Consider the following 13,730-nt stretch of genomic DNA (forward strand, 5'->3'; position numbering starts at 1 on the left):
GCAAATCATTATGGGATTCATTCGTAACACCATACAAATCCTGATTTTTTTCGTTTTGTCTGTGTGTGTCTTCTAACACCTAACTTCAACTTCAGTTGAAGTTAGGTGTTCTAACTTCAACTGTTACTTCAACTGTTACAACTTAACTTCAACTTCAACTAACTTCAACTGTTACAACTTAACTTCAAGTTCTAAGTACTGTTAGAAGATTTTCAACTTGTTGTTGGACCTCACTCGTCTTTAATAGTTATCCCATTTGTTTTTTTATTTTTAGTTATTTTTGGTTTTAGTTTTTTGTCTTTTTCAGAGGAAGAAGGTCATCCTCCTTTTACAACAATTATATAGAATATAATTAAACTTGTTTTCTTTTGTAGGTAGTACAAGCGATCTCATACTGTCATCAATTGCACGTCGTTCATCGAGACCTGAAACCCGAGAATGTTGTCTTCTTTGAAAAGCTGGGGGTGGTCAAAGTAACTGACTTTGGATTCTCAAATAAGTATCATCCTGGCGAGAAATTAGAGACTTCATGTGGCTCTTTGGCTTACTCTGCTCCAGAAATATTACTGGGAGACTCTTATGATGCACAAGCTATAGGTACTTTGGGCTTTTTTTATTAGTTTTATTTAAGAATATAATTAAAAAATAAGGTAAAAAATTTGTTTTCAAAAAAATTCCTATCACAAGCCCTGAAGGGCTGAATTCGTATTTTGTGGTCATACTAAAAAATATAAGCAAAAAATCATAAAAAAAGAAAAACGACTAAAAAACTGGCAAACGGCCAAAACAATAGCATCAGAATTGCAAATCATTCCTAGTCAAAATTATTAAACTGCATTATATCAGCAAGTTGAAACGATAAAAATTATAAAACTAAAAATAATTGAATAATTAATGCATTACGAAAGTTTATATAAGAATATATAAAAAGAGGGAGGATCCCTCTACTATGTGATACTCCTATGTGAGGGAGGTTGCCTTCTCAATACCTCATTCTTCACTATAAAGTTTTTCTTGTTGTCCCAATTATTTATTTAAGAACGACTCCTGAAACGAAAGGGTCGTTTAATTAGAATAAGAAACTTTTAAACGTGCAGCAAACTTTAGCGTGAAGAGCGAGGTATTGAGGAGGGGGAATTCCCCTTAATATACAGAGTACTTTCTATTCGTTTAAATTTTAATGGTGCTCCTTACTATAAGTTGAAAAACCTGTTTTTTATTTATCGGGATACAATTGAGTGCTGTACAAGAGCCCCTATTAGCATATTATTTCATTGCTGAAATTAATATACTTTCTTCAAGAAAGAAATGGTTTATATGCATAAAATAATTGCAAAAATACTAAGTATTTAAAATTAGTATTTGAAGAAGTTTAAATAAGAATATATAAAAAGGGGGAGGGAACAAAACAAGCGAACAAACATGAAACTTCTTTAAGTGCTCGAGACGCAGTTAAATAAGTTAAAGAGTGACTTTTCCTTGAGGAAAGCAGTGTGGTCACTGACATCTAGTTTGTGTTGAAACCAATAAAAATTTTACTGCAGTTTTTAGTTTTATTCTAGTGTTGTCTTCTCGTGATTTTTTGGTTTTATATGCTTTCTTTTGGCATTGTATAAAAGTGGTCGAATAAGAAGACAATTATCTCGTTTGAAGATTTCATATTTCCAAATACCGTTCTCCAAATATCGTCTCCAAATCTCCAGATGTCGTTCAAGAGCCTGTAATTTAGAACAGTTGAAAACAAGTGTCATCTGTGAAATAGATTAAGTAAGTAAAAAAAAACGCAAGTTTTTTTTTCAAGTAACATTAAAGAACGACATTAAAACTAAAAGCCTACAGAATACGCGGAACATGCGGAAAAAAGTAATTTTATCAAACCTAACTCGTGGAATAGTATTTCTTTTAACGATAATACCGGCATTAGTTTTATCTTTATAGTCTCAGATACAGGTTATTTTGATTCTTAATTTTTATATTTTGTTTTTTGTCAGTAGGATTAAATAATAATAAAAAAATTACTGAAATTAAGGAGCGACATTAAAACTTAAAACGAACAGAAACTATTCCGTATATGAAAGTGGCTGTCCCCTCCTCAAAACCGTGCTCTTTAAGCTGAAGTTTTTTATTAACTTAAAAAGTAGAGTCATGACACAGAGTCAAACGTCACGAGTCTGAGAAATATTCGCCTTCTTTTTTAGAAAATACGCTAAATTTACGCTCTTTAAGCTAAAGTTTTTTATTAATTTAAAAAGTAGAGTCATGACACAGAGTCAAACTTTAGCCTAAAGCGCAGGGTGTTGAGAAGGGGACAGCTCCTTTCATATACGGAATAATGTTTGTTCGTTTTAAGTTTTAATCTCGCTCCTTACTATAAGTAAAAAAGCTTTTGTTCATGTAATATCTGATCATTTTTCAAATAATACAAAAATACATATGAAGTTTTAATTCGTAAAATGTTGGATAAAAAAATAATCTTATTAAACCTCAAATAGGTATGACTCTTTAAGAAAAAATTTGCCACTGCGTGGCATTACTGCCTTTGAACCTGGGAGACTCAATAGAGTTTTTGATAATTTTATATTGATTGGCTATCTCAGAGTTTTTAATGGTTTTGCCGTAAAATCGTAGAAAATGCCACTTTGCTTGGGCTCAATATTTTTGGCTATATTTTGGCTTTCTCGATTTTTTATGACTATTAATTTGGTACGGTGTCCCCCCCCCAAGAGCAGAAAACGCCACTTTGCCGTGTTCAATATCTTTGGCTACTAAATAATTATACCTGTATGTGGGGGTCAATCTTCTTTCAATATTTATGACTTCTAGTTTGTTACGACATCTCCCATTAGTTTGATGCGATATCTCTCGAAAAAATAGCAGAAAACGCCACTTTACTATGGTACAATATACTTGGCTACTAAAAAGACGGTTGAGCTCTCGAGCTGGTCGAATGAGCCTTCTCCTAATTTTCTAGGACTGCGATTTTTATACGATATCCCTTGGGAAAGTAGTCTTGGACTTGTGTTTGCCTATTCACGGTCATTATCTGTAAATGATAGATCCGAGATCACCTCTACTTTAGTATTGGATTAAATTGAATTCATTACAAAACAATATAATAATTAATATAATTAATTTAATTTATTTTTTATAATTTTTTTTATTATTTATATTTATATTATATTATATTATATTACTATATATTATTTATATTATTATATTATTTGTATATTTGTTAGTATATTTGCTATTATTATTATTTATGCATTTATATTATTACTTATATTATTTATATTATAATATTATTTATATTATTTTATATTATTTATGTTATTTTTTTATTTTTTTTTATTTCATATTTTTAAATTTTTTTATAATTAATTAATTAATATAATTAGATAATAATTAATCAATATAATAATTACTTACATAATATAATAGTAATTTTTGCTCTCTAATGTGGATGTTTGCATGTTGATACTTTTATTGCGATGTAAAGTAACACTACTTCTCTCGTTTTTTTTCCCTTTTCTTGCCATCAGTGATTTGCAGCTCGGCAACAGTAAAAGATTATGTTTATCATCTTTCCCCCTATATGGGGACTCTGAATTGGAGGAGAAACGCTTTTCTGAAGTTTCTAAAGTTTATATAAATTTTCCAGGAAGAAGATAGAACTATAGCCTACTAAATTTATTTTATACTCTAGCTCTTTTTTCCTAACCTGCTAAGAAGTGTTAAAAAAAGAAACTGTGTTAGTTTTGAAAGTAAACTTCTGAAGAATCTTCTAATGTCTGTCTCGTGTCTATCGTGGAATTATCTCTTCAGGAACCCGAGAGTTAGTATCCTAGTTGTCCTTTTGGGTGCCCAAACACAATCGAGTTTCTATTGAGGGAAGCTGAGGGTGTCATTAAATCCTTGTAAGTAAAACATTCACCAAAAAAGATTGTTGGATCTCAACCTATCTTGATTTAAATAAAACCTAGTGACTCAGACAGGGCCATATCCAGGATTTATTTCGGGGGTGGGGGGGGGATTTTGTTATTTCGGGGGTGGGGGACGCATCAAAAATTTGTTTATTTACATTTTTGTTAGTTTTTCATAGATCGGACAGAAATTGCATGGGGGGGGGGGGGGCTCAAACTTGATACCCTCCCTGGATGACCTTTGTCTAAGACGTACCTTTATTGGATACCAGATATTTTTAGGGAAGGAATAAGGATTGCAAAATTTTTGTCATCACAAAATCTACCTAAAAGGCTTATCAGCCCCCTCCCCCGCGCCAAAAAAACATAATAAATAACATTCTTTTCAGTGCCTTGAGTAAATTTGAACTCTGTGGGGGCTGGTTAAAGAAGTTCTTTTTCGAAAATTCTTTTTATAGGAATATCTGAAGGAAAGAACCTCTGCCAATTGTTGTGGGAAACTAAGGAGAATGTCCTAGTTATGTCTTTTGACGGTTGAAAACTGATCTGACGTACTAGGGAGGGGTAGCGTGGTAGATGCACCTAAAGTCTATCAGAAAGGATTATGGGATCTGAAGCAAACTTGGTTGAAAGTATGATGAAGTGTCTTTAAGAAATGTGCATGTGATTGAACTATTGGTGGGGTTGTTTTTATGCTGCGCTGGTAGTTATTAGGCATGTGGTTTTTACTTTCTTTTATTGGAAGAAAATAGAGATAATGTGAGTATACTGGTATAACGGCCCTACTATCCTGGTACAATTTATCCTGGAACACAAAATGCCTGCTTGATTATATTAAAAAAAATTCATGTATTTAGGGTTTAGTAAATTAGATGCTCGGAAAAGCCACACTAGCTTATATCCAAGAGTATTTCTTTCTTCAGTAAGTCAAATCATCAGCGAAAGTTGCTGGGAAATGTCAAGCACAACACTCAATGATTTACAATACAGCTAAGAAGGAAGTTCCCATGTTATAAATGTTGATAAAGAATTCGTGAAAGCTAAAAGTTTTTAATCGTCAGAATTTACTGTGTTCCTTAGTAAATTGTAAGATTGTCATCACACGTATGCATATATATAAATAGTTGTGGGTTATCTGGTGTTTGTGATGATATGAATAGGACTGGAAAAAGAAAATGTAGGGAAAGTAGTTAAAGGGTTTATTGGAAGACAAATAGATTCAGAAATGGCACTGTGGGGTCCTAGCTTTGACTTCCCTTGGAGATTTCTGACAATGGAAGGACATCTGGAGGTGAGATTGAAGTGGATTTAAATAGCGAAGAAATGAAGTAGGATATGTCAGGGAGGGGTAATTTTCTAGCTCTTGAGAACCAAGGAAATATTTAATGACGGGAAGGGTGATGGAGTCTCATTACTCTTGCCCCATGTGCAGAAACAGTGGCAAGCATCTTCTTCACTTAATGGTCCTTTGTCCTAAATTACAGGATTTAAAGAAATAATTATTTTATATTTATATGTGACCAAATGAGTGGCTCGGATAAGTAATAGGATCAAAAGATTACGGAATAGTAAACAGATATCAAAATATATCAAATTATTAATCACACATAGAGACAGGTTTTTATAGGGAAGAGGGGTGAGTGTTGCAAATTATATTGAAGGTGTTTTCTTTTTGTAGTGCTGAACTTTTTATATTCAAAGCATTAAACATAAATCAATCTATATTTGCTTATGAAATGAAATCTTATTAAGTTTTAATATTTTCAGATATTTGGTCATTGGGTGTAGTATTATATATGCTCGTATGTGGTAGACCCCCATTTCAAGAAGCAAATGATAGTGAAACACTGACCAAGATAATGGACGCCAAATACACTGTGCCAAATCATGTTTCAACTGAATGTAAAAGGTAATCGTTTACTTAAATCCCTTTTCAAATGAATAAGGATAAAATGATAAATATTCTACAGAGCCATTGCTGAAGTAGGGTAATATAGGGTAGTCTGTTCAACTCTTGAAATCTAATTCACGATGTTCAAATACCAGCTTGAAATTCAAAATAACAGATCGCGAAAACAATGTATATCTACTCTCAATGACGTAGTTGACATGTGATTGCCGCTTTGTACCCTTAAAGATTTCTCTCATTGAGACCCAAAGAGAATTTTGAATTTGTTTTAATATAACAAAGAGATCCAATTTTAATATAACAAAGAGATAATATAACAAAGAGATCCATCGAGATCCAAAGAGAATTTTGAATTTGTTTTAATATAACAAACAGGATTTTATTATAGCCGTTGTCTGCGTAGGATGAACAGGTGGATGCGATTATACTAAAGTTAATTTTAATTCAAAAGGGGCAAAGGTAAATTTTGGGCTAAAGGTTAAAATTAAAGGGGCAAGGAGAGTATTAATCCACTGTGCTATCATAGATTCTTTTTTATGGCACTTGGTATTAACCAAGTGACATATAGCGATCGTAAATTCTGTTGGTCGGTCTGTCTGTCGGTCTGTTTGTCTTCCAGGTTTTGCTAGTTTAGGCACTTCCAGATAAGCTAGGACGATGAAATTTGGCAGGTGCATCAGGGACAAGACCAGATTAAATTAGAAATAGTCGTCTTCCCGATTCGACCATCTGGGGGGGGGGGGGAGTTGGGGGACGGTTAATTCGGAAAAATTAGAATTGGATATATTCTAATATATTTTTTTATATAAAAAAAATTGGATATATCTGAGGTGATTTGTTTGGGGTGATATCTTTAAATAATTTTAAAGTCTAAAAAACTAGTTGTAATAACGACTAATCAGAGCCATCATTTAACAAAAAAATTGCTTTCAGACTAATAGATAGAATGTTACAACGAGACCCTGATAAGAGATGTACACTGGAAGAGGTAGCTACCGACCCTTGGCTTTGCATAGATTGTAATATATCAACATTTGAGAATCTCCCTTTGATATTAAGAGAACAACTTAACGAAGAAGAACAGGCAATAATTATAAATAGAATGGTGAACGGTGGGATTTCGACAAAAGAAGAAATTATTGAGTAAGTGAAGTTTACTATAAATGAAGTTCAGTTTGTCACATCATTGATGTCGTTTCATACCTTTGCTAGTGTCAATTGGACTATCAGAGGACAATTTGACCAAGTACATTTAAAAAAGTGTCGAAAATGCAAAAAGAAGGTTTATTACTGGGTTGGCTTTAATGCACTAATAATCCAGCTTGTGTTAACTTATCCGCCACTATCTTGTTTTAGTTTGTCCGCTTAAATTAGGGATCTTTTTAAGTATACTCTAGATTAGTTTAAATCAAATTGGGGCTTCTAAAGCATCATGGATTGCTCTATGATAAAAAGTTGTTTCTCGTCTTTTATGAATTTTTCAATCCGTTTATTTTTTTTTCCTGGTTTATATTTTTGTTTATTATTGTTTTTTACCAGATTATTTGCACAACAAATGTAAGGCAAATTTACAAATCCAAACTAGCACTTATAAGAAACAAAAATAACAGCAGTTGGTATGACCCAAATTTTTTCATGAGCTGGTCTAAGTAAGAGACAAAAATTTCCGCCATTTGAAATACAAATAGACATATTATCATCAAGACCCCCCCCCCTCTTTTTTTAGGGTTTTCCATCCTTTTTCTATATTTATGCTGACGATTCATAACTTCTGATACTTAGCTTTTATCTTAATGAATTTTAAGTGGTCCGAATAAGTTACTGATTTTTATGGCACTTGGTATCCACCAAGTAAATTTTGTCGTTCTGTCGGTCCCGGTTTTGCTAGTTTAGGCACTTCCAGGTAAGCTAGGACGATGAAATTTGGCTGGCGTATCAGGAACCAGACCAGATTAAATTAGAAATTGTCGTTTCCCCGATTCGACCATCTGGGGGGGGGGGGAAATGGGGGACAGTTAAATCAGCAAAATCAGAAAAAATGAGGTATTTCTAACTTACGAACGGGTGATCGGATCTTAATGAAATTTGATATTTAGAAGGATATCGTGTTTCAGAGCTCTAATTTTATATCCCTACTGTATTTGGTGACATTGGGGGAGTTGTGGGGGGGGACCAAAAATCTCGGAAAACGCTTAAAGTGGAGGGATCGGGATGAAACCTTTTGGTAAAAATAAGCAGAAGTCCTAGATACGTGATTGACATAACTGGAACGGGTCCGCTCTATTTGGGGGGTTTAATTGTGAAAAATTTGAAAAAATGAGATATTTTTAACTTACGAATGAGTGATCGGATCTTAATGAAATATCATATTTAAAAGAACCCTTTTACTCAGATCTCTTATTTTAAATTCCGACCGGATCCAGCGTCATTGGCGGGGGGGGGGGGGATCTTGGAAAGCGCTTAAAGCGGAGCGATCAGGATGAAACTTGGTGGGGAGAATAAACACAAGTCCAAGATACGTTACTGAAATAACTGGACTGGATCCGCTCTCTTTGGTGGGATTTGTAACTTGCGAACGGGTGATCAGATCTTAATGAAATTTGATATTTAGAAGGATTTTGTGCTTTAGAGTTCATTTTGAATCCCGACCAGACCCGGTGACATTGGGGGAGTTGGAGGGGGAAACCGGAATTTTTGGAAAACGTGAAAATTGAGGTATCTTTATCTTACGAATGGGTGATGGGATCTTAATGAAACTTGATATATAGAAGGATCCTATGTCTCATATGCTCTATTTTCAATTCGAATCGTATCCGAAGACATAGGGGGCTTGAGGGGGAAAGAGAAATTTTGGAAACCGGAAATCTTGGAAAACGCTTAGGGTGGAAAGATCAGGATGTAACTTGATGGGAAGAATAAGCACAAGTTATAGACGGGTGATTGACATAATTAGAACGGATCTGTTCTGCCTGGGGAGCTGGGAGTGGGTGTTAATTTGGAAAAATTAGAAAAATTGAGGTATTTTTATCTTAAGAACGGGTGACCGGATCTTAGTGAACTTTTTTAATTTTAGAAAGAATTCATGTCTCAGAGCTCTTATGTCAAATCCCGACCAAATCTGTTGACATTCGGGGGAGTTGGAGGGGGAAACCGGAAATCATGGAGAACGCTTAGAGTGGTGAAATCGGGATGAAACTTGGTAGATAGAATAAGCAAATGTCGTAGATACGTGATTGACGTAATGGGACTGAATCCGCTCTCTTTGGGGAGTTGGGGGGGATGTTAATTCGGAAAAATTAGAAAAATTGCGGTATTTTTAACTTAAGAACGGATGACCGGATTTTAATGAAATTTGATATTTAGAAGGAACTCGAGTCTCAGAGCTCTTATTTTAAATCCTACCAGATCTGGTGACATTGGGGGAACTGGAGGAGGAAGCCGGAAATCTTGAAAACGCTTAGAGTGGAGATATTGGGATGAAACTTGGTGGGTAGAATAAGCAAATGTCGTAGATCTATGATTGATATAACCGGGCTTGATCCGCTCTCTTTGGGGAAGTTAGGGGGGGGGGTCCAGTGCTTTGGCGAGTTCGGTACTTTTGGACGTGCTAGAACGATGAAAATTGGTAGGCTTGTCAGGGACCTGCACAAATTTACTTGATAAAGTCGTTTTCCCCGATTCAAGAGGAAAAATTAGAAAAAATTATGTATTTTTAACTTACGAGTGGGTAATCAGATCTTAATGAATTTTAATATTTAGAAGAACCTCGTGTCTTAGAGCTCTTATTCTAAGTCCCGACCGACATTAAGCTTCTGATTTTCCCTTTAAATCAATCTATTGATTCTTAGAATATTGCTAGAGCTCATGCCATATGAGCTCTTTGCTCTTCCGACCTCGTCACATGTGCCATAAGAGCTCTTAGCTCTTGTAAATTTTATAAACAAACAATAAACTGGTTCGCAGTTTGATTAGCAATGTTTTCTTCAGACCTCTATGAAGGGAGATAATTGACTTTGCTCGGCCCTTCCTTCACCTCAAAACCCAAATATTTTCCTTGATAATTTCATATTTTTATATAATTTGCCTGTTTTCTGTTGAGTTCCCAACACCCCCTCCACCCCTGAAAAAGGTATTAGTGATTGCATCTGACCAGTGTGATGGTTGATCTTCTGTTGATATTCTAATAATATTCTATGATTTCTTATAGCATTGTGAAAAGAGTTAATGTATCCCTAAATTAACAACTATTTGACCCACTGAGGCCCTTGGGGCTTTTTTGTGAGAAGACATATTATTATAATAAACTTAAAAAGTTGCATTTTTTTCTATTAAGATTACAAATAAATAGTAACACATATACACATATAAAAAAATAAATAAATAAAAGATCGGATGCTTACATCATTCAGTTATCATTCAGTTAGTCATCATGTAGTGGCCTCTAAAAAATCGTCTAAATTTAACCTCACATTGTAATCTTTTTTTTTATTTGGACAATTACAATCATATTTCATCATTTTTCATCATTTAATCACAATCACTTGTGATTAAATATTACATAGTTTAGCTCTGAACAAAAATTCGAAAAAAAAAGAAAATTCGAAAAATTCGAAAAAGGAAAAGAAACTATTAAAAAAGACTAAAAAAAGCATGACAAAAAAAAGAGTAAATTCCTGCTAGTGTGGATGATAAATATTTTCACCGAATGTTTAAATACTAATAAGCGGCCTAAAATATTCCTCAAGGTATATATGAAGATTGTATAGTTTTAGAGTTTCTAGTTTCGCTGTAAAGGTTGTCGAATTTGCAGAGTAAATGTTTGTAGTTTTATTTAAATATGATTTGCTATCATGATGCTCATATTTTTATTATTAATTTAATAGTATAAGTTTCATTTATTCTATTTCTTGTCTTGACCTGATGATCTTATTCCTAGCCACACAGAATTCAAAATATTTGTTTTGTTCAGATTAAATTAATAAAAGAAGCTTATTGTTTTTTCAGTGCTTTAAGTAAAGATGAGTACAGCCATATAACAGCAACTTATTACTTATTGGCAGAGAGAAAGCTTCGTGCCCAAATGAGTGAACATCAACCTCCTCCAACTCCTCCTTGCAGGTAAATATTTTTTAACTTATTTGCTGAAAATTTTTTTTTAACGTGCATACTTTATATAGTTTTGTAAACTTAGTGTACTAAGGATGGGCTAACAAATTAAGTTGTGTATGCCAAATATTAGAACCTTAAAAAAATGGATTTAAAGCTCTTTTATTTTAAATTAGTTTTCATTATAAATCTAAATTCAGTTGTGTGTTTGAATTTTATTGTTATAAAATTAAATTTCCATATTATGATTTGAATATATTTATATTCTATTGTTCTCAATTTAAATGACGTTAAAATTATTGCCCTTCAGGATATAGACTTACGTAGTTATGTTTTACTCTTTATTTATTTTATTAAGTTATTTTATTTATTTTTAAGTTATTTTTTCCGTAACTCTAACCTAGAGCTGGTTGAGTTGGCATAACTCAGGGTGTTTTTTTTTTTTTTTCATAACTCTAACCTAGAGCTGGTTGAGTTGGCAAACTCAGGGTGTTTTTTTTTTCCGTAACTCTAACCTAGAGCTGGTTGAGTTGGCAAACTCAGGGTGTTTTTTTTCCGTAACTCTAACCTAGAGCTGGTTGAGTTGGCAAACTCAGGGTGTTTTTTTTTCCGTAACTCTAACCTAGAGCTGGTTGAGTTGGCATAACTCAGGGTGTTTTTTTTCCGTAACTCTAACCTAGAGCTGGTTGAGTTGGCATAACTCAGGGTGTTTTTTTTTCCGTAACTCTAACCTAGAGCTGGTTGAGTTGGCATAACTCAGGGTGTTTTTTTTCCGTAACTCTAACCTAGAGCTGGTTGAGTTGGCAAACTCAGGGTGTTTTTTTTTCCGTAACTCTAACCTAGAGCTGGTTGAGTTGGCATGACTCAGGGTGTTTTTTTTTTTCCGTAACTCTAACCTAGAGCTGGTTGAGTTGGCAAACTCAGGGTGTTTTTTTTCCGTAACTCTAACCTAGAGCTGGTTGAGTTGGCAAACTCAGGGTGTAATTTTTTTCCCGTAACTCTAACCTAGAGCTGGTTGAGTTGGCAAACTCAGGGTGTTTTTTTGCAGTTAAAAACAGTTTGCAAGAATGGGAGGATATATGTGCAAACCAAGACTAGAATATTGGAAGCTACACTGATGACAGTGGTCAAATGTGGTTTTGAAGCATGGCAGAGGAGGAAAACTACCGGGAAAAATGGTCAAACATCAGGAAATTGCCACAGAATTTTTTTTACACCCAAATATTTTGAAAAATCAGCTCAATTACACCAAAAAATCCAACCGGATCCCCCTTGCACTAGTGTCTCAAATTTGCCCCTGAAGGGGGAAAATGAATGGGGAAATTGATTTTTGTGTTTATTAATAATTTGGAGTTTAACTAGTTGTTTCCTATCAAATTAAGCATGCTGACTCCAAATCGGAATTCAGGTCTCCGTTTTTTTGTATTCTTATGCCCTTTTCCACCCTAAAAGGATGAGGAGGGGTTAAAACTTGAAATTAAGAGGTTGTCGTGTTTTTTTTTGTTTCCTGTGAAATGAATGGTGGTGAATTCGAAGATGAAGTTAAAACTTGATTTTACGTAATCAAGTACGTCATCTTACCTAAAAGAGTTGTGAAAATTGACTAATATGAACTAGCTATTTTAAACATTTTTGGTCGATTCACCATTTCCTATCAAGTTAAAAATGGCGCCTTAGAATATGAGTCTCGAACAGTTTAATTTTAAACCAGTATTCAACAGTTCCCTCATCCCTCCAGTTTTGTTTTCCATTCTTCAGATGATCTAATCAGTGGGTCCATCTACCATAGTACTTGCTACATGACTGGAAACAAGGCTGTATAAAAGGCTTGTTTCCTTTAATTTACTTCCGAAAATATAGCTAACGAGCACGCTAGTCATATGGAAAAAACATCAGTTATTACTTTGACCAACTGCTTTACTGGAAGGCAAAGTGTATCGTAAATCCAGAGCCTGCCATAAGTGCTTTAAGAAATGTTATTGTTTTCTTAGGCAGATTTCACACTCGCATGAGTTTCCCAGGAGCTATTGCCTTCCTTATGGCTGACTAAGGACTTTTGAAATTCACAAGTCAAGTATACGCGCTTAACACTGGTTGAAGTATGTTAGAAGGAAAAGCTGTCTCGTGCTCTGTGAGGCCATGGTCTGTTGGAGGTAGCCCTTTATGCGAACCTTAATCAGAACTGAATAATACTGTTTGATGGTAATGTCATGCTACCAGAACCCCTTGAAAAGGCAAAACGTGTTGCTCTTTGAAGGAGATACTATTGACGAAGCGCTGGTGTTGGAAGCAGCAGAGCTTATCCATGAAATAGTTCATAGTGTAAAAGAGCGATTATGCTAGTCCAGAACTGGCTGTGTTGGGTTTCAGTATCTGGACCTACTTGGACTCTTGAGAAAGAGCCTGAAGTTTGGGTGAATTAGTAATTTTTAGCTTTATCTACGGTATTTTTTAGAAATACTTCCTTACTTTGCTGCTTCCGGCCATAATCTTTACGTGAAGTCTACTTGGATGTTCGTTCAGTCGACTTTTCAGATGAGGAAAGACAAGCCAGAGCAGTACAGAATGTTACTTGAATACTTATTCATTGTTAGAGCAGACAGCTACTGGGTGGCACTTTCTCCTGATTTAGTGATCAAACAAACGTTAATGAGAATATAGATGTAATAGATGTAAAGTTCTACATGTTCATGATGATGCTGATGTCTTAGTTATACTAACTGCAGTCAGTTGTGCTGAAACTTTGTCGACCACTTTAATTTAGCATGATACCAACCTATTAGTCCTTACCATGC

General features: G+C 34.4%; 1 protein-coding gene across 4 annotated transcripts in view; it reads left to right on the forward strand.

Moving 5' to 3' along the window:
* The window catches only part of LOC136034470 (SNF-related serine/threonine-protein kinase-like), a 94,779-nt gene that overhangs the window by 62,903 nt on the left and 18,146 nt on the right, over positions 1-13,730 (forward strand). For 3 of the 4 annotated variants that reach the window (XM_065715664.1, XM_065715665.1, XM_065715666.1), the window contains 4 exons: positions 375-597; positions 5,688-5,829; positions 6,763-6,972; positions 10,834-10,947. In XM_065715664.1, coding sequence (XP_065571736.1) covers positions 375-597; positions 5,688-5,829; positions 6,763-6,972; positions 10,834-10,947 — 689 coding nt within the window. The remainder of the gene's footprint in view (positions 1-374; positions 598-5,687; positions 5,830-6,762; positions 6,973-10,833; positions 10,948-13,730) is intronic. The other variant, XM_065715667.1, reaches the window with a different exon arrangement.

Source organism: Artemia franciscana, chromosome 13, assembly GCF_032884065.1.
Source record: "Artemia franciscana chromosome 13, ASM3288406v1, whole genome shotgun sequence".
NCBI classification, from domain to species: domain Eukaryota; kingdom Metazoa; phylum Arthropoda; class Branchiopoda; order Anostraca; family Artemiidae; genus Artemia; species Artemia franciscana.